We start from the raw sequence: 24,081 nt of genomic DNA, 5'->3' as shown, positions 1-24,081 counted from the left end.
GGCCCCGGCTCCCCGGCCGCCAGCCGCAGGTCTACGGGTTCCGCGCGGCCGCCTCCCCGACTGCGTCCTCGGCGGGCTGCCCTGCGGCGCCGGGCCGACCCTACCAGTCGCCGCTGCCGGGCCTTTGCCCCCTGGAGTCCAGGAAGGGACTGAAAAGTTCGGACGAAGGGTGGGCATGGGGGGCCGTCTCCCAGGAAGCCTTAGAGAAAGCCTGCCTATAACCCGTGAGAGGGACTCTTGGTGGCACAGGGCGCTGACACCCAGCAGGGCAGCAGAGACACGGGGCTGGCAAGAACCATTCAGGGCTGAGCGTCGGCCACCTGATGAGGGTGCCCTCCCTCCCACGCATCCCAGCAAAAAAAAACTCTGCTCTAAGGAGCCTCTGTGGGTCTGGGGCAGCCACGCTTCCTTGGGATCCAAGGGACTAACGTGGGCCCATGCAGAAATGAGCAAGGCCGCCCAGCCTTCACATGACTTAAATCATTTCAGTTCTAGCAGCTTCTCACCCTATCGCTTTCCTCCTTTCCAGCCACCTCTGGGTGCGGGACTGGAAGCAGGAAAGCACCACTGCCCTTCAAGCTTTTGTCCCTCCCAGAAACTGGGGGGGGGGGGGGTGCTATTGTGGGTGGACTTGTCCCTTAGGTCTTCAGACATGGCTGTCCCCTTCTTGCCGTCCCTGCAGCGATTCTTGCAGACTCTTTTATCCTGAGGATCCTCTTAAGATTGTCCGGGGCCAAGGACAGTACTTGTACGATGAACAGGGTGCCGAATACCTTGATTGTATCAACAATGTGGCTCATGGTTAGTATCCTTCCCTCTGAGGCTAGCAGGGCAGGGGAGCCGGTGGTGGCTGTGAACCCGGTCCCAGGGTGATCCTGACATTGCAGAGAGGTCCGGGGAACTCGGGTTGAGCTGAGCAGAAGAGGCCGGTCTTTCTGGTGTGGCTACTGCGGGGCGGTTCCAAGCACTAGTGGCGCTAACTCAGGCAGGAGGCAGAAAGCTAGGTCTGAAGTCCACTTCCGCTCGGGACTGATGGCAAGCACAGAGAACGTCAGTCAGCCTGGCCGTGACGCAGCACCACAGCACGCCTCTGGCCAAATACTGGGAATCATGGCAGGGCCTCAGCCCCTGGGACCTTCTCAGGTCCTAGGCAAGGAAACTGAAGTAGGCATTCGGCTAGCTTTCCCCAGGTGGGACCGCCAGAGCTGAAGGAACAAGAAAGAGCCCGTGACCCAACAAGCAACCTAGGGGTTAATGAAGCAGAGATTGAAAAGAGGGGTCTAGCCCCAGGCCACCAGGTCTCCTCATATCCCTGACCTCCACTTACATAATGGTCTTGCGCAAGTTACCTAATTCTCTGTGCCTCAGTTTGCCCATCTGCACTATAGACGTGATACTACTAGGTACTCACCTCAAGGTGTTTTGGAGGAATCAGTGAGTTAATTCAGATAATTTGCTGGGAGTGCGCCTGGCGCGTGGTGCGCGCTCAACACGGGTTGAGCTGTATTAATCCCAGGCTGTTGGCAATCAACCTTACCTCCCGCCCCCTCAAGACGCTTCCTCAGAGACCCGGGTTTCCTAGATAGGGTTTCTGCCAGCGAATTTTTCTTTAGCCAGAATCCCGGGGACTCCTTTCTAGGTGCCCCTTTCCAGAACTGGCATTTCTGTCGCATATGTACACACACCCCATCTTCAGACTCTCCCCTCTCCGCCTCTCCCTCGCAGCTGCCCTCCTCTGGCTGGGTGTATGGACTAGAGCTGGGGGAGGCCCGTGGGGCTGGCTGAGCAGAGGCACTGTGTGACAGAGGTGGCCCTCTTGCAGTTGGGCACTGCCACCCTCACGTGGTCCGAGCAGCGCACGAACAGAACCAGGCACTCAACACCAACAGCCGGTACCTGCACGACAACATCGTGGATTATGCCCAGAGGCTCTCAGAGACGCTGCCCGAGAAGCTGTGTGTGTTTTATTTCCTGAATTCCGGGTAAGTGGACTTCGGCCGGCCCCCAGCAGGAGGGGGAGCTGGTGAGGACAGAATTGCTCACCTGTTGAAACCTAGTGTGGCTGACTCAGCATGGACTGGGGGCCAGGCAGCCTTGCCCTTGCTGAGTCGGGTGCCCGCACTCCCCCCTGTACACCCAGGTGCTGGCTCTGTGAGGTCCCAGTTTTCTGGCCTCTTAGTAAGGCATGCCAGTATCTCTCTTCCACGGTGATCTCCGTGATTGTTGTCTGCCTTACCAATACACAGGCCCACCTTGTGGGGGGAGGGGGGGGGAGGTTATAGCCAAAACCCCTACTCTCAGGTCGCTCAGTAAGGAGCAGAAATATCAACTAGTCTTTCACAGAAATGCAGAATTCCCAAGAGAGGTCATTGTCTGGAGGAGAGGGAAGGGACCTGATGAGGCAGAGAAGCAGTGAGGGGCCGAGCCTGCGCCTGCTCAGAGAGGGTCAGGGAAGGCTTCTCTGTCAGGCAATGAGCAGGAAGGAAGCTGCCCACTTCACCGGAAGTGTTCACGTCAGGGTTACACAGCCTATGCAAAGGCCCTGCTGCAGGAAGGGCATGGTATCTGGCACACTTGCACCAAAGGGAGGGGAGAAGGTGTGACCTGACGCATTCCAAGTGAGGAGTTTGTTGCTTTTTTTTTTAATGTTTATTTATTTTTGAGAGAGAAAGAGTGCACGTGAGTAGGGGAGAGGCAGAGAGAGAGGGGGACACAGAATCTGAATCAGGCTCCAGGCTCCAAGCTGTCAGCACAGAACCTAATGTGGGTTTACCCTAAGAGCACTGGGAAGCCATCTGAAGGTTTAAAAATTTTTTTAATGTTTCTTTATTTATTTTTGAGAGAGAGAGAGAGTGCGAGCAGGGGAGGGTCCGAGAGAGAGGGAGATACAGAATCTGAAGCAGGCTCCAGGCTCTGAGCTAGCTGTCAGCACAGAACCTGAGATGGGGCTCGAACCCATGAACCATGAGATCATGACCTGAGCTGAAGCCGGACGCTTAACCAACTGAGCCACTCAGGCACCCTGAGGGTTTTAATCAGGCAAGTGATGTCATCTGGGCTGGGGAAGAGCAAGAATGGACCCCATTGGGCACCAGTTCAGCAGCGAGGTGACAGGTGAGGGTAGCTCACGCTAGAAGTGACAGCAGGGACAGAAACGGCAGATGACGACATGTATGTAGATCCCCTCCCCCCCCCCCCAGCCTTGATGAGACAGGACACTCCAACAAATGGGAGTATATGGATTATGGTAATGAGTGTTACCATCGTCGCTGTCATTTTCATTCATCAGTTCCCCCTGCCACCGCCCCTGGTAATTTCTAGGATGCAGAATTTTCCAACATCGTTTTGCAGATAAGGAAATAGTAGTTCAAAGAAGGGACCCCGCTTGGTGTCCTTTCTGGGGCAAAGCCAGAACCAGAGCTTACCGGGGAAGAGCAGAAAGCTTGGTCCAGGAGTCACAGCTTCCTGGAACATTTGCTGGTTTACTCCATCACATGCATTCAGGGTTCCAGGGACTTCCACGTTGCCAAATCCAGTGGTCTCTTTGCTGCTTTTGCCTAACTCTGTCTCTCAGCAATGTTGACGGTGTCACCACCCTCTGGAAGTGCTTTCTGGTCTCACTTCCAGCCCGTTGCGTGCCCTCCCAGTTTCCACCAGCCTCTGGCCACCCCTCCGTCTCCCCTGCCCATCGCTCCTCCTCTGTTCTCCGGGGCTGGTCCTGAGCCCTCTCCCTGTGTGATCTCATCCATTTCTGTGTCTTTCCATGGTCATGTGCTGGTGACCCCCAAATTTGTGTCTCAAGCCCGGATGCTTCCCATGTGGGCCAGCCCTAGGGTTCTAACCGCCCACTGGACTTCTGGAACATCTCCATCTCGAGGTGTCCAAATGGAGTTGGTTGTCATCTGCCAACACCTGGTTGGGACCAGGCACTGGCTGTCGCTGGCATTCCCAGGACGACAGCCCCCCCCCAACCCCCTGCACCACCCCGACCCTGTCTCACTTCATGAATGGCAGCACCATCTGCATCTCTGCTCCAGGCAGGAACCGCACACCCTCCTCCCAGTCCTACAGCAAGCCTGCTTCATCTGTCCCTAAGTTGTCTTCTGCCTCTGTCCCTCTTTCTGTTCTCTGTGGCCGCCACCGGCTCTGAGCTGGGTGTCCTCCTAGCTCTCCTCTCTTCCTTCCCCTTTTACTGCATTAGACCCACACAGCTGGAGGCCACGTCCCCAGATGGAAGCTGAATCGCATCTCGGATTAGAACTCTTCAGGAGCGGGGCACCTGGGTGGCTCCGTCAGTGAAGGGTCCTACTCTTGACCTCAGTTCAGGTCATGACCCCAGCATCGTGATAGCAAGCCTCATGCTGAGCGTGGAGCCTGCTTGAGACTCTCTCTTTCCCTCTCCCTCTGCATCTTCCCCTGCTCACATTCTCTCTCTCTAAACATAAATCTTAAAAAAAAAAATACTGCAAAACCTTGGTTTGCGAGCGAAGTTCATTCCAGAAACGTGGTTGTAATCCAAAGCACTTGCGTGCCAAAGTGAATTTCAAGCCCCATTGGCTCAGTTGTGATCATGTGACCTTCAGCCTCACGTACTTCTCGTATTGCAAGACAGCACTCGTTTACCAAGTTAAAATTATTAGAAATGTTTGCTCATCTTGCAGAACACTCACAGAACAAGTTACTCACAATCTAAGGTTTTACTGTAAAATAAAAATTAAAAAAATAAAGCTCTTCAGTAGCTTGGCATGGCACTGAGAGGAAAATCTAGGCACCTTCCAAGCTCCTGTGTGCGGGGCCCCTGCGTGTCTCCCCACTTCCTCTCCCGTGCCACGCCGCCCTTGGCCTCCCTTGTGGTGTCTTGGTTCCATGAGCTCACCGAGCATTTGTCCTGCACAGGGCCCTTGCACGCGCTGCTCACTCTGCCTGGAAACCTCCCCCTGGGGACTCAGGTCTCGTGGTGTCTCCTCAGGTGTTTTCCTGACCTCTGTATCAGTCAGGGCTGCCATGACAGAATGCCACAGGCTGGGAGGGTTAAATGATGGAAACATAGTTCTCCTACTCCTGGAGGCCAGAATCCAAGAATAAAGTGTCAGCAGGCGTGACTTCTTTGAGGCCTCTCTCCTTGGTTTGGGAATGGCCACCTTCTAGCTGTGTCCTTGCTTAGTCTTCTTGGTGTCCACGCCTCTTGTGTCTCTGCCCACGTTTCCTCTTCATATAAGGACACTGGTCAAATCAGATTAGGGCCCATCCTGACAGCCTCATTTTAATTTATATAAATTTAGGGGCAGCTAGGGGGCTCAGTCAGTTGAGCATCTGACTTCAGCTCAGGTCATGATCTCGTGGTTCGTGGGTTTGAGCCCCGTGTCAGGCTCTGTGCTGACAGCTCAGAGTCTGGAGCCTGCTTCCGATTCTGTGTCTCCCTCTCTCTCTGCTCCTCCCCTACCCACACTCTCTCAAAAATAAATAAATGTTTATTCATATAAATTTACATTAAATAGCCACATTCTTAGGTAGTAGGGGTTAGGGCCTCAACATATGAATGGGGGGGGGGACACAATTCAGGCCCTATGTGGTTTGGTTCTCGTGGAGCACTTATCAAAATGATCATTCTTTTGTTTATTTTGCTTTTATGATACCTACTACAATGTAGAAAGTTCCAGAAGAGCCAGACCTGTTTTCCTTCTTTTTCCAACCCCTGCCCCAGCTCCTAGCACATTTGATAAAACGTTGATTGAGTGAATGAACTCGAATGACTCACAGATGGTGTCCTGAGAACGTTGTTGCTGCTGGCAGGGCTCCTCTCTCCCTCTGGACCTCCCGGTAGGAAGCAGGTGTCCAGGAGGAAAGCCGTTGGACAGCAGTCTGAGAAGTGCCCACCTTTTCTTTCATAGGTCAGAAGCCAACGACCTGGCCCTGAGGCTGGCCCGCAAGTACACGGGACATTGGGACGTGGTGGTGTTAGACCAGTAAGTGCCGTTTCCAGAAGCCTGGGCCCAGCGCTTACTGGGGGTCAGTGAGGCTCTAGCTCTGGGTGCCATGGGCAGGAGGATGAGGGGCCTGGGCTACCACTGGAGGGAAGCATGAGGACACCTCGATATACACCTGGGGGCTCAGGGCCTCTCTTCTGGGAGCCGAAGATGCTTTGCAAGGTGGCGAGAAGGGGCCCCACGGCTTAGGTTTTAACACTGTCCTGACAGTATTGAGTATCTGCTGTGCACGAGGCCCAGAGCTAGAGCACTAATTACAGTTCTGAAGGAGCCCCCTGCCCGCACTTCTCAGAGGAGAGAACTAAGCCCAGAGAGGTTAAATGATTAGCCGCCATCCTAGCTAGTAAGCAGCTTCCAGGAAGTCTCGAGGGCTCCAAGGCCCATGCTGGTTCCCAGCCCCAGGATTCGGGGGCTGTGTTGGAAAGGTTGGGCTTCCCTGTGCCTCCTGAGGTGAGCGGACATTTGTCGTGAGTACTCGGTCCTGAGCCCCCTCCGTTCTCCTCCTCAGTGCTTACCACGGTCACCTGAGCTCCCTTATCGACATCAGTCCCTACAAGTTCCGAGACCTGGATGGCCAGAAGGAGTGGGTCCACGTGGTATGCACTGCCCAAGCGGGCAACAGGTCGGTGCTCGCCCCCCAGCCTGGATGACACGGCGCTGTCACTCCCCACAGGCGCCTCTCCCAGACACCTACCGGGGCCTTTACCGGGAGGACCACCCCAATCCGGCTGGGGCCTATGCCAGCGAGGTGGAGCGCCTGGTGAACAGCATACAGGAAAAGGGCAGGAAGGTAACTGTGCCTGCACAGGTCCCATAAGTGGAACAGCAGATGGCATTTCCTGCTGTCAGCCCAGTGCTGGGTACCGGGGACCCTGGGAGAAACTAGAGCCAGTACCCCCTTGAGGGATCTAGGAGCGGGGTTCACCGCTCAGCAGTTGAGAGAAAGATAGGTCCTGGGTGTTACAGGAGTCTAGTGGCCCCAGGCTGACGGTGCGGGCATGAAGGAGGAGATGCTACCTGATTTCTGTGAGTAGGGGTTGCACTCATGGTGGCGGGGGTAGGGGAGAAAACCCAAGCACACATCAGTGTGGGCCTGGCCGAGCTGGCGGGAAATGAGCCTAGAGAAGCAGGCAGAATGTAGACCTGCAAGGTCCCTCGGAAGGTCTGGAGAGGGAGAGCAGTAAGACCAGGGGATGCATTTGAACGTGGCCAGCCTGAGGCCGTGAGGAGGCCCTGCCCCCTCCGCCCCCCTCCCAGTCATACGGGACATGGAGTTCAGGGGCAGAGACAGGAGAGGTGGAGGGAGGGCTCTCTGGAAGGTCTGCAGCGGAGACAGCTGGACACAGGACACCACGACGCACAGCCGGCGATGAAGCCAGAGAGGCTGGCGGGGCTGGACCCGGGAGCTGGGCATGCGCGTTTCAGGCGCTTTGCCTGCACTCACAGTCAAAGCAGAGAAGAGACGGTTCCTACCCCATCAGCCCTTCCTTCATCCGAGCGGTAGCCTCTGAAGCAGCTCTAGGACTGACCATAGCTTGGAGGTCACAGCTGTAAGACATGGGGTCACGGAAGGGCTTTACGCAGGACAGTGATGTATTTGGTGCCGAGCTAGGCTCATCCTGGTGGCCAGTGGAGGATGGGCTGCCAGAGGCTCCCGCCAGGTGGCATCTGCAGGAGGCCAAGGCAGAAAGTGACAGTTGTGCCAGGAGGCAGCTGTGTCCAGATGGAGGGGACGAGGGGGCGCACAGACACTGGAGAGGCAGAGACCCTGCTGCCTGATGGACGAGGGAGGAGGCTGGATCATGGGTGGGGGCCGCGTTTCTCCCCGTGGGGGTGAGGGGAGTCACCAGGGAGGGTCAGGGAAGGAACAGGCTAATGGGGGAGAACCCTGGGACGTGCTGAGTACAAGCATTCTGGAGAATTCCACACAGTTAAGAGTTGGTTTGCAGGGGTACCTAGGTGGTTCGGTCGGTTGTGTCTGGCTTCAACTCAGGTCATGATCTCATGGTTTGTGAGTTCAAGCCCCACGTCAGGCTCTGTGCTAAAAGAGTTGGTTTGCAGACCAAAAGCAAACCCAGTCACAAGGCCAGATGTGACCTGGAGCCTGAAGTGGCCACACAGCCACGCTGGCGACTTGTGCTGGAGCCAGCGCCGACCCAGCATGGGCAGGACAAGCAAGCTCCGCGTGCTGCTCAGTGCCTCCACAGTGGTGTCCCCAGCGTTCCGTCTCACCCACAGATTGCAGCGTTTTTTGCAGAGTCTCTGCCCAGCGTGGGCGGCCAGATCATCCCCCCGGCCGGCTTCTTCCAGGAAGTGGCAGAGTGAGTAGCCAGGAGGGCAGGGCTGTAATGGGCGTTCCCAACCTTTGTTCCAAATTCCACCCCTAAACGAAGCCTCTTGGCCAGAATTTTGAGTAGAAGTGGTGGCTCTGAGGAAGGCAGCCATCTGCCTGAGGCCCCCACCTTAGTGCTGGCAGAGCCAGGGTTCAGAGTTGGAAACCCCCCAGCTGGCGGTCCGATCCTCCGTATCGCAGACCCCGTCAGCCGTCTGTCCTCTGCCGCAGGCACATCCACAGGGCCGGCGGGGTCTTTGTCGCAGATGAGATTCAAGTGGGCTTTGGCCGAGTGGGCAAGCACTTCTGGGCCTTTCAGCTGCAAGGACAAGACTTTGTTCCCGACATCGTCACCATGGGCAAGTCCATTGGCAATGGCCACCCGGTAGCCTGTGTGGCCACAACCCGAGCTGTGGCAAGGGCATTTGAAGCCACCGGCGTCGAGTACTTCAATACGGTGAGTGAAGGCTCCAGGGCAGGGGAGCACCGCGTCTCCTGCTGGGCCTCGCCCTGGTGGGCCTTCATGAGCCACGGCCGCCAGTGCACCAGTTTCTAAGATGCTGTCCTCAGGGGTTATGCAAGTCAGAGGGAAACACACACACACAACCTTTATTTTTTTTCATGTTTCTTTATTGAGAGAGAGAGTGTGCGTGAGTGGAGGAGGGGCAGAGAGAGAGGGAGACAGAATCCCAAGCAGGCTCCCCGCTGTCAGCACAGGGCCTGTTGTGGGGCTCAGACCCACGAACCGAGATCAGCAAGATCATGACCCTAGCCAAAGTCTGACGCTCAGCCGACTGAGCCATGCAGGTGCCCCCACACGCCACCATTTAAAAACTAGCATCAATCTAAAAGCTGTCACAAGAGACAGTGCCTTGTAAAGTATACAGCACTGATACAAAGGCCCTCCCTCCCTGGGCGCTGTGCCTGAGCCGATGCACACGTGTGAGGAGCTGTCTGTCTGGGTGATAAGTGGCCTGGGAGCAGAGTTGACATTCCAGTAGGAGCTCCGAGGAGGGCATGGCTCCCTGTCCCTGAGGTACAGGCTGGAGAGCTTTCCCGAGGTTCGGCAGCACCGAGCACATGCAGGGGTGAGGGGGGCATGGTCGTCAGCAGGGGCTTCCTAGGAAAGAGCTGAGGATCAGGACCCATCCTGAGGGCAGTGACAAGCCATGGAAGGGTTCTAACTGGGGATAGATGAGATCTGAAATACACTCTAGAAGGATCTCTGGTGATGGGAAAACTGATCCAGAAGGATCTTGCCTAAGAGAGGAGGACCCAAATCTGGTCACAGGCCACACAGAAAAGACATGGGAAAGGACAGCGTCGAGGGGAAGAAGAACTCACTGTGACTTCTCAAAAAAGATCCAGTTCGAATTGGGGGCTGAAACATGTCAAGATTGGGCAAGGTGGTCAAAAGTCGGCAGAGGTCAAGGGTGAGGGCTGGCCATTCGGCAGATCGTCACTTTGTGCCCAGGAGACGCGCAGACAGAACCTCTGCCCTGGACCAGACCCACAGACACCTGATCATGGAGGCGTGGAGAAGGGCTCGACGGAGTGGTGTGATGAGAGCGTTTGGGGACAGCATGAGGGACGGGGGGGGGTGGGCAGAGAAGAGGCGTGGGACGAGCGGTGGAGGTGTCCTGTGGACAGGGCGTCCGGGCAGAGCCTCGTCTGGGAGGACCAGGAGGAGCAGCCCTGGGAACAGGAAGGAGTGTGTGGTGCGGGCTGAAAGACAACCCGGAGGAGCATGATCCGGGTTTTCTTTGTCTTACCCTGAGGTGTCCCCGGTTAGATCATACAAACTGTGTGACATGGGAGGTCCGTCCTCTGTCCCTGCACGGCTATCCGGGTACTTTTACTCATGTAATAAGCATCCGAGAAGCCATTATACCGCATGAAGGTTAGGACCTGGACAGTAACCTGCATCTACCCGTGTGGCTGCCCCACCCCCAGTCCCATCTCCTTGCCTCCGACACCCCGGTAACCATCACTAGGGTCATTGTTTATTCTGGTGGTTTTTCAACCAAAAAAGTATATCATGCTGTGTGTTCTCTTCGGAGATTTGTTTTTGTCACCTAACATTGTGTCACTGAGAATCGTGCACATTGCTTGTCTTTAAAGTTTGCTGTTGTTTTAAGTTTATTTATTTTGAGAAAGAGAGACAGAGTGGGGAGGCAGGTTGCAGAGAGAGGTAGAGAGAGAATCCCAAGCAGGCTCCACGCTGTCAGCGCAGAGCCCAACTCAGGGCTTGAACTCATGAAACCATGAGATCATGACCTGAACTGAAACCAAGAGTCAGACGCCTGACTGAGGGAGCCACCCAGGCGCCCCCTGAAGTCTGTTTTGACTGCTTTATACTGTCCCCTCCTTATGAATGTGCCGTGGTTTATTTGTCCATTCCTATTCATGTGCTCTGGGGTTGTCCCCAGGGTTTTGTGGCCAAAAACAATTTTTATAAGTTTCTGTTGTACGTATGCAAGAGTTTTTCTTAGGAATAGACCTTTCAGTGGAATTGCTAGGTCGTGGGGTTCTGTGTTCACCCTCCGTTTTAACAGATGATGACATCTGTTTTCCAAAGTAGTTCCCAAGTTAGCGTCCCGCCGGGGGTGGGGAAGAGGTTCTGCGGGTCTGCTTCCTCTCAAACACCTTTTTTACAGCCAGCGGGGTTCAAACCGGTATCTCCTCACTTCAGGGAGTGGCCTTGATGTGCCGTTCCCTGGTTTCAAATTACGTGAAACATCTCTTCGTGTGAGTGTTGTTTGTTTTTATTTAAGTTCCAGTTCACGTGCAGTGTGATGTTAGTTTCGAGGGTACACCACAGTGACTGAGGGCTTCCGCACAACCCCCCGGCTCGTCGTGACAAGGGCACTCCGCAATCTCCATCGCCTGGGTGTTTCCCCACGCTGCTTCCCGACCCCTCTGGTAACTGTCAGTTTGTTCTCTTGAGTTAAGAATCTGTTTCTTGTGTTTCTCTCTCTCCCTTTTTTTTCCCCTCCCTTTGCTTGTCTGTTTTGTTTCTTTAAGTCCACAGAGGAGTAAAATCAGAATCACATGGTATTTGTCTTTCTCTGTGACTAACTTATTTCTCTCCCATTATATTTTCTAGCTCCATCATGTTGTTGCAGATGGCAAGATATTCCTTTCTGTGGCTGACTAATATTCCGTTGTTTATATATACCACATCTTCTTTATCCATTCGTCAGTCCATGCACACTTGGGCTGCTTCATGTCTTGGCTATTGTAGATAATGCTGCTATAAACATACGGGTGCATGTAACCCTTTGGATTAGCGTTCTTTTTTTTTTTTTTTTTGTCCGCTCCTCTCCCCCCTGGATTAGCGTTCTTAATGTTCTTTGGGTAAATACCCAGGAATGCCATTGCTGGACCATTAGGCAGGTCTCTTTTTAACTTTCTGAGCAGACTCCATACTGTTTGCCACGGTGGCTGCACCAGTTTCCATCCCCAGCAGTGCATCGGGTGCCTCTTTCTCGACACCCTCACCAACACCCGTTGTTTCTTGTGTTGTTGATTTTAGCCATTCTGACAGGTGTGAGGTGATAGCTCCTTGTAGTTTTGACTGGCATTTACCTGGTGGTAAGTGACGACAAACATCTTTTTGTATGTCTGTTGGCCATCTGGATGTCCTCTTTGGAGAAAGTTCCATTCATGTCTTCTGCCCATTTTTTAATTGCATTATTTGAGTGTTGAGTTATATTAGTTCTTTAAGATTTTGGAGATCTTCATATGTTTATTGGCCATGTGTTTCCTTCTCTGTGAAATGCGTTGTTTCTTTCACCCATTTTTTGATTGAGTTACTAGAGCTTTTCTTGTTTGCGGGAGTTTTGTGTGCCTGTGTATATGGGTGTGTGTGTGTGTGTGTGTGTATCCATAGGCACACACACATACTCTTGATACTGGTCTTTTGTCAGCTGTGACTATGTTCATCCCATTTATAACTTGTCTTTCACTTCTTTTACATGTTTTTTGTTGAACCAGTTTTTAATTTTATCATGGACAACTACATCAATCTTTCTTTTAATAGTTCTTTTGTGTCTTATTTCATAAATCTCTCCCTACCCCTAAGGTCTACAAGGTATTCATTCATCTACAGTTTCTGTTAGGTATCTTAACGTTTTGTTTTGACATGTAAGTCCTTCATCCAAAGTTGATTTTTGTACATGGTGTGAAACAGGAATCATGTTCCTTTCACCCTGTCTGAATGTGAATAACATGTTTTTAGCTCCCTTCATTCCCCACTGATGGGACATGCTACCTGTCTTACGTAACCAAAGTTCATAAGTGCACACATGTGTTTCTGGGTTCTTTCTATTCTTCTAGTCAGTTCGTCTATAGCTTTTGCTCTATCACATTGATTTATTACCAGAAGTTTTGTTTTATTTTTTTTATGTTTTTACTGTTATTTTTGGGAGAGAGAGATACAGAGCACAAGTGGAGAAGGGACAGAAAAGAAGGGAGACACAGAATCCGAAGCAGCTGTCGCACAGAGCCCGACGTGAACTCACAGACAGTGAGATCATGACCTGAGCTGAAGTCAGTCGTTTAACTGACTGCGCCACCCAGGTGCCCCTACCAGAACTTGTTAATGAGCTGTGATGTCTGGTACAAAAGTTCCCCTCTGACCTGTTTTTTTCTTGTTCAGAAGTGTTCTGGCTATCCTGGCCCTTTATTCTTTCACTGATATTTTAAAGTTATCTTTAAACATGAAAAATCCTGTTGGAATTTTGATAGGGAAATAACTTGAATCTGTAGACAAATATGAAAACCATGTATATTATTGAATCTTGCTATCCATGAACATGGCATACCTCTCCACCTTTTATAAATTCCCCCACAGAGATCTTACACATCGTTAAATTTATTCCTAGATATTTGAAACTTTCTATCACAAATGCTTACCTCTCTTTATCTGTATACTCTTTGCTACTACTGTATAAAATATAACTTTTGTATATTAATTTTTTATCCATTCTCTTGCTAAACTTTTCTATCACTTCTAGTAATTTATAGGCAGATTTTTTTTCTTTTTTCCTATATAAAAAATCCTGACCTCTCCAAAAAAATGGCAGTTGTTTTATTATACTGGGAGAGACTTCCAGTACATAGTTGGTGACTAATGGTGACACTGGACATACTTGCCAGTTTATAGGAATATTTATAATGCTTGTCCGTCTAAGATGGTATTTGGTATGGATTTTTATTTTATCTCTTTTTTAATTTAATTTTATTTATTTTTTTTTTTTTTTGAGAAAGAGAGAAGAGTGCAAGCAGGGGAGGGGCAGAGAGAGGAAGACACAGAATCTGAAGCAGGCTCTGGGCTCCGAGCTGTCAGCACAGAGCCTGGCATGGGGCTTGAACCAAAATCAGACACTTAACCAACTGAGTCACCCAGGTGCCCCTAACAAAAATTAATTTAACACTAATTTTCTTATTAATTATTCAGATTTCCAGGCTTTAATTTCTATCCAGTAAATATTAATAGATATAACCCATATAAACAGAAGCTTTTTGGGCTCCTCAGTACTTTTTGAGAGTATAAAGAGATTCTAAGCTCTACAATGTGAGGACTGAGGCACCCGGGTGGCTTAGTTGGTTAAGCTTCTGACTCTTGATTTCTGCTCAAGTCATGATCTCAGTCATGTGATTGAGCCTCACGTTGGCGTCCGTGCTGAGCATGAAACTTGCTTGGGATTCTCTCTCCCCTCCTCTCTCTGCTCCTCCGCTGCTCGTGTGCACTTGCATGCTCGCTCCCTCAGAAAAATAACATAATAAATTTATTAAGAACTGCATTATTCAGCTCTAGGTTTTTCAAAAACACAGTAGGGTATTATTAACTATGGTGACCATTCTGTACATTACACTCCCAGAACTTAGTTTGTAACTGGAAGTTTGTAACTTTAGACCAACCTCGCTCGTTTTGCCCGACACCTCGGACACTCACCAATGTGTTCTCTGTACCTAAGAGTTCTGTCTTTGGTTTGTTTTTTGCTTTTTGTTTTGATTCCACCAATAAGTGAGACACAGTATTCGTCTTTCTCTGTCTGACTTATTTCACCTAGCATGATGTTCTCAAGGTATAGGGTATGTTGTCACAAATGGCAAGATTTTCTTCTTTCTTTAATGGTGGGATAATATTCCATTGTGTATCATATATACCACATGCTCTGTATCCATTCAACTATGAGTAGACATTTAGGTTGCTTCTGTGTCTTAGCCATTGAAATTAGTGCTGCAACAAACATGGCGGAGTGCAGGTATCGCTGAGATAGTGTTCATGTTTTCTTTGGATAAATACCCACAAGTGGAACTGCTGGATCATATGGTAGTTCTATTTTTTTTCATATGTATTTATTTGGGGGAGAGTGCAAACAGGGGAAGGGCAGAGAGAGGGGGACAGAGGATCGGAAGCGGGCTCTGTGCTGACAGGCTGTGGGACTCAACCTCGAAAACCGTGAGATCACCACCTGAGCGGAAGTCAGAGGCTCAACCGACTGAGCTACCCAGGTGCCCCTGGTAGTTTTTAAGTTTTTGAGGAACTTCTATACGGTTTTCCATAGTGGCTTCCCCAATTTACATCCCCTTTTCTTCACATCCTCACCAACACTTGCTATTTGTTACCTTTTGGTAATAGCCAATCTCCCAGGTATGAGGTAATCTCATGGCTTTGATTTGCATTTCCCTGATGACTGGGGATGTTGGACACTTTTGTGTACCTGTTGGCCATCTGTGTGTCCCCTTGGGAAAATGTTCACATCTTCTGCCCATTTTTTAATCATATTGTTTGTTTTTATTGAGTTGTGCGTATTCTTTACATATTTTGAATATTCGCTCCTTATCAAATATGGGATTTGGAAATATTTTCTCCCATTTGGTCAGTTGCCTTTTCCTTTCATTGATGGCTTCCTCTGCTGTGCGGGCACTCGTTAGTCTGATGCAGTCCCCTTGCATATTTCTCTTTTTGTTGCCTTTGCTTTTGGTGTTAAATCCAAAAAATTGCCAAGACTGATGTCAAGGAACTTATCAGGTGTGTTTTCTTCTCAGAGTTTTATGGTTTCAGGTCCTCTATTCAAACCTTTAATCCATTTTGAGTTAATTTTGTGTATGGTATAAAATAGTAGCCAATTTTTCAGAAATAGAATCTTTACCATAAAGAGTAGTCTTTTCCAATCCTAATAATGATGTCAGGTCTTAAGTCATATTTTATCTCCTGTGACTCCAGCTTTCAGTTAGCTTTAAGTGTGTTTCTTTTATTGAGTATAAATCTAGAGTTTGGGGTTTTTTTTTTTTTGGTCTCAGTTTGTTAATATTGGACTTGAAAGTGATTACTTCGGACAATTTAAATTTAATGTAACTATTGGTATATTAAGGCCTGTTGCTAACATCTTCATTTATAATTTCAGTTGATCATGCTTTTCTCTTTTAATCCTTTTTGAGAAATGATAGACTTTTTCCAAGCGGCTGTACCACTTCACATGCCCACCCACAATGTGTAGGGGTTCCAATTTCTCCATATCCTCTCCAGAATTAGGTATTTTCTGTCTTTTATGACAGCCATCCAAGTGAGTGTGAAATAGTATTTCATTGTGGTTTGCATTTCCCTCATGGCTAGTGATGGTGAGCATCTTTTTATATAGCTAATTGACCATTTATGTATATTCTTTAGAAAATGACTACTCCTTGTCCTTTGCCCGTTTTTTAATTGGGTTATTTATCTCTTTTTGCTGAGTTGTAAAAATTCTATTTTAATTTTTTTTTGTTTTTTTTTTTTAATTTTTATTTTTTTAAGAAAGAGAGTGCACAGTTAGGTTGGGGAGGGTGGGGGAGAGAGAGAGAATGAGAATCTTAAACAGGATCCATGCTCCGTGCAGAGCCCGATGTAGGGCTCAATACCATGTCCCTACATGACCCGATCAAGAGTTGGATGCTTGGGATGCCTAAGTGGCTCAGTTGGTTAAGCATCTGACTTTGGCTCAGGCCGTGATCTTGCAGTTTGAGTTTGAGCCCCACACTGGGCTCTGTGCTGACAGCTCAGAGCCTGGAGCCTGCTTCGGATTCTGTGTCTCCCTCTCTCTCTGCCCCTTCCCCACTCATGTTCTGTCTCTCTCTTTCTCTCTCTTTCTCTCTCAAACATAAACATTAAAAAAATTTTTTTTAAGTTGGATGCTCAACCTCTTGAGCCACCCAGGCACCCCAAGAATTATGTATATATCCTAGGCACTAGATCCTTATCAGATAGATAGTGTGGAAATATTTTCTCCCATTTCTAACTTGTTTTTTCACTTTCTTGGTAGTCTTCCCTGAAGCACAAAAGTTTTTAATTTTTTATGGAGTACAAATTTTCCTTGCTTATTAGTGCTTTAGAGTCATATCCAACAAACCACTGATTAATCAAAGGTCATGAAGATTGACCCCTTTGCTTTCTTCTAAGAACTTTATGATTTTAGCTCTTACATTTACGTCATTAGTTTTATTTTGAGCTAATACTTTGCAGATGGTATAAGGTAGGGGGTAACTTGAGCCTTTTGCATGTGGATATCTAGATGACTCAGCACCTGGAGATTGTTTTTATCCTTGGGGCACTTGGGTAGCTCAGTTGATTGAGCATTGGACTTCATTTCCGTTCATGATCTCGTGGTTTGGAAGTTCAAGCCCCACATCCGGCTCGCTGCTGTCAGTGCAGAGCTCCCTTCAGATCCTGACTCCTCCTCTCTGCCCCTCCCCTACTTGCACTCTCCTAAATAACGAAATAGGATTACGTCTATAGTCAAAAAGCTTTTATACAGAGAAGGAAACTATCAACAAAACAAAAAGGTGACATACTGAATGGGAAAAGGTTTTTGCAAATGGTACATCCAGGAAGGGGTTAGTATCCATAATACGTAAAGAACTTATACAACTTAATATTTTATTTTATTTATTTTTTATGTTTTTTATTTATTTTTGAGAGACAGAGACAGTGTGAGCAGGGGAGGGTCAGAGAGAGAGGGAGACACAGAATCTGAAGCAGGCTCCAGGCTCTGAGCTAGCTGTCAGCACAGAGCCCAACGCGGGGCTCGAACCCACGAACTGTGAGATCATGACCTGAGCTGAAGCCAGATGCTTAACCGACTGAGCCACCCAGGTGCCCCTACAACTTAATATTTTAAAAAAACAGTTGAAAAATGGACAGAAGTCTTGAATAGACATTTCTCCAAAGAAGACATCCAGATGGTCAAAAGGCACATGACAAGATACTGAACACCACTCATCATCAGGGAGCTGCAAATCAAAACCACAATGAGATCCCTCTTCACATCTCTGGTAACAATGGCTTTTACCCGAAAGACGAAAAATAACAGGTGTTGGCAAGGATGTGGAGAAAAGGGAACCCTCATACACTGTTGATGGGAATATACATTGGTGCAGCCACAGTGGAATGCAGTACAGAGGGTCCTGGGGGAAAAAACAAACTAAAATAGAGCTACCATATAATCCAGCAATTCTACTTCTAGGAATTTATCTGAAGAAAATAAAAACATCAGTCTGAAGAGACCTATGCACTGCTGTGTTCATCACGGCATTACTTGCAAGAACCAAGATAGGAAAGCAGCCCAAGTGTTCATTAATTTGTGAATGGATAAAGAAGATGTGGTATATTTTACACACGGTGTGGTATTACTCAGCCATAGGAAAGAATGGAATCTGGGGCGCATGGGTGGCTCAGTTGGTTAAACATCCGACTTCAGATCAGGTCATGATCTCCCGATTTGTGAGTTCGAGCCCCGCGTCGGGCTCTGTGCTGACAGCTAAGAGCCTGGGGCCTGCTTCGGATTCTGGGTCTCCCCCTCTCTCTGCCCTTTTCCCATTCTCTCTCTGTATATGTATCTATCTCTCTCTCAAAAATAAACCAAAAAAAGGGGGAGCCTGGTGGCTCAGTCAGTTAAGCATCCAACTTCAGCTCCGGTCTTGTTCTCAAAGTCCCACATCGGGCTCTGTGCTGACAGCTCAGAACCTGGAGCCTACTTCAGATTCTATGTCTCCCTCTCTCTCTGCCTATCCCCCACTCATGCTCTGTTTCTCTCTGTCTCAATAATAAAATAAATAAATAAACAAACATTAAAAAAAATAGAATCAAATCTTGCCACTTCTGACAACAGGATGGAACTAGAGAGTATTAGCCTAAGGGAAACACATCAGAAAGAAAGACACATACCATATGGTTTCACCTTTATGTGGACTCTGAAAAAACAGTTGAGAACGAGTTTTGTGAGTTTTTATATTGTTTGGATGTTAACCTCTTATGAGATCTATTATTTGTACATCTTCCATTTACTAAGTTCCCTTTCCGTTTTGTGTATGATTTCCTTCGCTGTGCAAAAGTTTTTCCTTTTGATGTAGTCCCAACTGTTTATTTTTGCTTTTGTCATTCTTGCCTGGACAGACCTAAAGTGATAAATGTCCTAGAGTTTACTGCCTGTTTTCTTCTAGGAGTTTTATGGTTTTAGGTCTTAACATTTAAGTCTTTAATCCATCTAGAGGTTATTTTTATATATGATGTAAGAAGGCAGTCCAGTTTCATTCTTTAGCATGGGGCTGTCCAGTTTTCCTAACACCATTTATGGAAGACACTGTCTTTTCTCTATTGTATGCTCTTGCCTCCTGCGTCATTAGATTAATTGGCCATATGTGTGGGTTTATTTTTGGACTCTGTTCCATTCATCTGCATGTTTGATTTTGTGCCAGTGCCATATTGCTTTAATTACTATAAATTGTAGTATCACCTGAAATCTGGGAGTACGATACCTCCCACTTTGTTCCTCTTTCTCAAATTTGCTTTGGCTATTCGGAGTCTTTTTAGGATTATTTATTCCAGTTCTGTGAAAAAAATGTCATTGGGTATTTTGATAGGGACCGCATCAAATCTGTAGATTGCTTTTGGTAATATGGACATTGGAACAATGTTAATTCTTCCAACCCCCGAGCACAGTAAATCTTTCCATTTATTTGTGTCATTTTCAGTTTCCTTCATTAGTGTCTTATAATTTTCAGAATACAGCTGTTTCACCTCCTCAGTTAAATTTATTCCTAGTTATTTTATTTGATGATGCAGTTGTAAATGGGATAGTTTCCTTAACTTCTGCGGTAGTTTGTTACTAGTGAAAGAGACACGAGCTTCCTGTATATTTTATATCCTTCAACTTTACTAAATTCCTTCTTACTAATTATAGTTTTGCGGTGCAGGCTGTGGAGTTTCCTATATTGCAGTAGGTCATCTGTGAATCATGGCAGTTTTACTTCTTCCTTTGGATGCCTTGTATTTCTTTTTCTTGCCTGATTGCTTTGGCTAGGAGTTGCAGTACTGTGTTCAATAAAAGTGGCAGGAGCGGGCCTCCTTGACTTCTGAACTTGAGGAAAAGCTTTCAGCTTTTCCTGTTGCATATTTTGTTGTCTGTGGGTTTGTCATATATGCCCTTTTTTATGTTTGAGGTATGTTCTGTCTGTGCCCACATTTTTTTAGCATTTTTACCATGAATAGAGGTTGAATTTTGTCAAATGTGTTTTCATCTCTTGAGCTGATTGGATGATTTTTTTTTAATTTTTTAAAAATGTGTTTTATTTATTTTTGAGAGACAGAGACAATGAGAGCAGAGGAGGGTCAGAGAGAGAGGGAGACACAGAATCTGAAGCAGTCTCCAGGCTTTGAGCTAGCTGTCAGCACAGAGCCTGACTCGGGGCTCAAACCCACAAACCATGAGATCATGACGCGAGCCGAAGCCGGACACTTAACTGACTGAGCCACCCAGGCGCCCCTGATTGGATGATTTTGATCCTTTGTTTTGCTCATGTGGTGTGTCACATTGAATGATTTGCAGATCTTGAACCATGATTGCATCCCAGGAATAAGTCCCATTTGACCATGGCGTATGATCTTTTTAATGTATTTGTTGAATTTGGTATACTAATATTTTGTTAAGAATTTTTGCATGTATGTTGGTCAGGGATATTAGCTTGTAATTTTCTATTTTTACAGTGTCTTTGGTTTAGGTATCACGGTAATGCTGACCTCATGAGCATAAATAAGCATTCCTTCCTTTTCAGTTTTTTGGGGATAAATGGAAAATTTGCAGAAAGATAGGTATTGACTTTTTATGTTTGGTAGAATTGACCTCTAAAGCTGTCTGGTCCTTGGCTTTTGTTTTGGGGGAGGTTTTTTGTTGTTTTATTACTAATTGAACTTCATTACTAGTAGTTATCTGTTCAGATTTTCATTTTATTCCTAATTCAGTCTTAGAAGACTGCATGTTTCTAGGAACTTATTTATGTCTCCTAGGTTGTCCAATTTATTGGCATATAATTATTCATGAAAATCTTTTATCGTCCTTTGTATTTCTGTGGTGTTGGTTGCAACTTCTCTTTCACTTCTAAATTTATTTGGTCCTCTTTTTTCTGGAGAAGTCTGGCCAAAGGTTTTACAGTTTTGTTTATTTCTTAAAGAACCAGCTCTTTTTTTAATACAATTTATTGTCAAATTGGCTTACATACAACACCCAGTGCTCATCCCAACAAGTGCCCGCCTCCGTGCCCATCACCCATTTCCCCTCTCCCACACCCGCCATCTACCCTCAGTTTGTTCTCCGTATTTAAGAGTCTCTTATGGTTTGCCTCCCTCCCTCTCTGTAACTATTTTTTCCCCTTCCCTTCCCCCATGGTCCTCTGTTAAGTTTCTCAAGATCCACATATGAGTGAAAACATATGGTCTCTGTCCTTCTCTCACTGACTTATTCACTCAGCATAATACCTTTTAGTTCCATCCATGTTGCTGCAAATGGCATGATTTCGTTCTTTCTCACTGCCATGTAATACTCCATTGTGTATATAGACTTGACCCACTCATCAGGTGATGGACATTTAGGCTCTTTCCATAATTTGGCTATTGTTGACAGTGCTGCTATGAACATTGGGGTACCTGTGCCCCTATGCATCAGCACTTCTGCATCCCTTGGGTAAATCCCTAGCAGTGCTATTGCTGGGTCGTAGGGGAGTGCTATTGTTAATTTTTTGAGGAACCTCCACACTGTTTTCCAAAGCAGCTGCACCAGTTTACATTCCCACCAGCAGTGCAAGAGCATGCCTGTTTCTCCACTTCTTTGCCAGCATCTCTAGTTTCCTGATTTATGTGTTCATTTTAGCCACTCTGGCCGGCGTGAGGTGGTATCTCAGTGTGGTTTTGATTTGTATTTCCCTGGTGATGAGTGACGCTGAGCATCATTTCATGTGTCTGTTGGCCATCTGGATGTCCTCTTTGAAAAATATTCATGTCTTCTACCCATTTCTTCACTGGATTATTTGTTTTTCGGGTGTTAAGTTTGGTAAGTTCTTTATGGATTTTGGATACTGACCCTTTATGTGATATGTCATTTGCAAATCCATTTTCCCATTCCATTAGTTGCTAAAGAACCAGCTCTGAATTTCATTGATCTTTTTTATTTATTTATTTATTTATTTATTTATTTATTTATTTTAGTCTCTATTATATTTACTTCTGCTCTGATCTTTATTTTCTTCCTTTTACTAACTTTGGGCTTTAGTCTTTTTTTTTTTTTTCCTAGCTCCTTTAAGTATGAGCTCATATTGTTTAAGATTTTTCCTGTTTCTTAGGAGCGCCTGGGTGTCTTTATCAGTTAAGTATCTGATTTCAGCTCGGGTCATGATCTCACAGTCCATGAGTTCAAGCCCCATTTTGGGCTCTGTGCTGACAGCTCAGAGCCTGGGGCCTGCTTCAGATTCTGTGTGTCTCTTTCTCTGCCCCTCCCCTGGTTGCTCTCTCGCTCTCGCACACTCTCTCTCTCTCAAAAATAAACATTAAAAGATAAATATATAAGATTTTCCTATTTCTTGATATGGACCTGTGTCACTATACTGCCCTTTTAGAACTGCTTGTGCTCTTTCTGATAGATTTTGGAGCATTGTGTGTTCATTTTTGTCGCAAGGTATTTTCTTATTTCTTCTTTGATTTATTCATTGACCACTTGGTTGTTTAGTAGCATCTTGTTTAGCCTCCGTTTGTATTTCTTCTATTTCCTTTATTGTGATTTCTCCTTTCACACTGTTGTGGTTAGTAAATATGCTCAGTGGGATTTCATTCATCTACAATTTGTTGAGACTTGTTTTGTGGCCCCTACTTGTGATCTGTATTGGAGAATGTTCCATGTGCACTTAAGAAAATGTGTCTTCTGGGGCGCCTAGGTGACTCAGTTGGTTAAGCAACTGACTGGTTCAAGTCATGACCTCACAGTTTGTGGGTTCGAGCCCCATGTCTGGCTCTGTGCTGACAGCTCAGAGCCTGGAGCCTGCTTCGGATTCTCTGTCTCCCTCTCTGTCTGCCCCTTCTCGGCTCATCTCTCTCATTCCCTCTCTCTCTCCTTCAAAAATAAATAAACATTGGGACACCTGGGTGGCTGAGTCAGTTAAGCATCTGACTTTGGCTCAGGTTGTGATCTCACAATTCATGATTCAAGCCCCGCATCAGGCTCTGTGCTGACAGCTCAGAGCCTGGAGCCTACTTCAGATTCTCTGTCTCCCTCTCTCTCTGCCCATCCCCCGTTCACATTGTATCTCTCTCTGTCTCAAAAATAAATAAACATTAAAATAATAATAATAAATAAACATGGAAAGAAAAAGAAAAACATGTAATCTGAGGCACCTGGCTGTACACCGTGCAACTCTTGATCTGAGGGTCGTGAGTTCAAGCCCCACACTGGGCAGTGAGACTTAAAAAAAGAAAAAATGTGTATTCTGCTGTTTTTTGAAGAATGCTTTGAATGTTCTGTTAAATTCATCTCATCTAGTGTGTCATTCAAGGCTAGTATTTCCTTATTTTCTGTCTGGATGATCGATCCATTGATGTAAGTGTGGTCTTCACGTCCCCTGCTACTGTATTACTGTTTCTCCCTTTGCATCTGTTAATATTTGCTTTTTATATTCAGGTGCTCCTCTGTTGGGTCCATAATTATTCACAAGTGTTTTATCTTTTTGTTAGATCCCTTTTTTTTAATTTTTTTTGTTTTTTATTTATTTTTGAGAGACAGAGACCGTGTGAGCAGGGGAGTGTCAGGGAGAGAGGGAGACACAGAATCGGAAGCAGGCGCCAGGCTCTGAGCTGTCAGCACAGAGCCCGACGCGGGGCTCCAACCCACGGACTGTGAGATCATGACCTGAGCCGAAGCCGGACGCTTAACCGACTGAGCCACCCAGGCGCCCCAGATTGATCCCTTTATCAGGGTTCCTGGGTGGCTCCATGGGTTAAGCATTTAACTTGGGCTCAGGTCATGATCTTGCAGTTCTTGAGTTCGAGCCCCTTGTTGGCCTCTGTGCTGACAGCTCAGAGCCTGAAGACTGCTTCCGATTCTGTGTCTCCCTCTCTCTTCTCTCTGACCCTGCTCTACTCACTCTGTCTCTGTCTCTCAGAAATAAAAATGTTAAAAAAATTTCTAAAGACGGATCCTTTTATTATTATATAATGCTCTTCTTTAACTCTTCTTCCAATCTTCGTTGTAAAGTGGGTTTTGTCAGATAGAAGTATTGCTACCCTCGCTTTCTTTTTGCTTCTGTTTGCCTGGATTATCTTTTTTCCATCTCTTTCCTTCCAGCTTGTATGTTAAGTCTGAAGTGAGTCTCTTGTAGGCAGCATATAGATGGGTCCTGGGTTGGTTTGTTTTTTTAATCCAGCCACCCTGTGTCTTTTGACTGGATCATTTAGTCCAT

General features: G+C 47.1%; 1 protein-coding gene across 1 annotated transcript in view; it reads left to right on the top strand.

Moving 5' to 3' along the window:
• The window catches only part of PHYKPL (5-phosphohydroxy-L-lysine phospho-lyase), a 41,487-nt gene that overhangs the window by 3,959 nt on the left and 13,447 nt on the right, over positions 1–24,081 (top strand). Inside the window, 9 exon segments of the mRNA XM_029941142.1 lie at positions 530–569; positions 572–637; positions 640–801; positions 1,823–1,982; positions 5,892–5,966; positions 6,496–6,583; positions 6,661–6,777; positions 8,226–8,308; positions 8,551–8,776. Coding sequence (XP_029797002.1) covers positions 530–569; positions 572–637; positions 640–801; positions 1,823–1,982; positions 5,892–5,966; positions 6,496–6,583; positions 6,661–6,777; positions 8,226–8,308; positions 8,551–8,776 — 1,017 coding nt within the window.

Source organism: Suricata suricatta, chromosome 6, assembly GCF_006229205.1.
Source record: "Suricata suricatta isolate VVHF042 chromosome 6, meerkat_22Aug2017_6uvM2_HiC, whole genome shotgun sequence".
Classification (NCBI taxonomy): domain Eukaryota; kingdom Metazoa; phylum Chordata; class Mammalia; order Carnivora; family Herpestidae; genus Suricata; species Suricata suricatta.
Note: the sequence above shows the minus strand (reverse complement) of the source record. Positions and strands in the feature narration are given on the sequence as shown.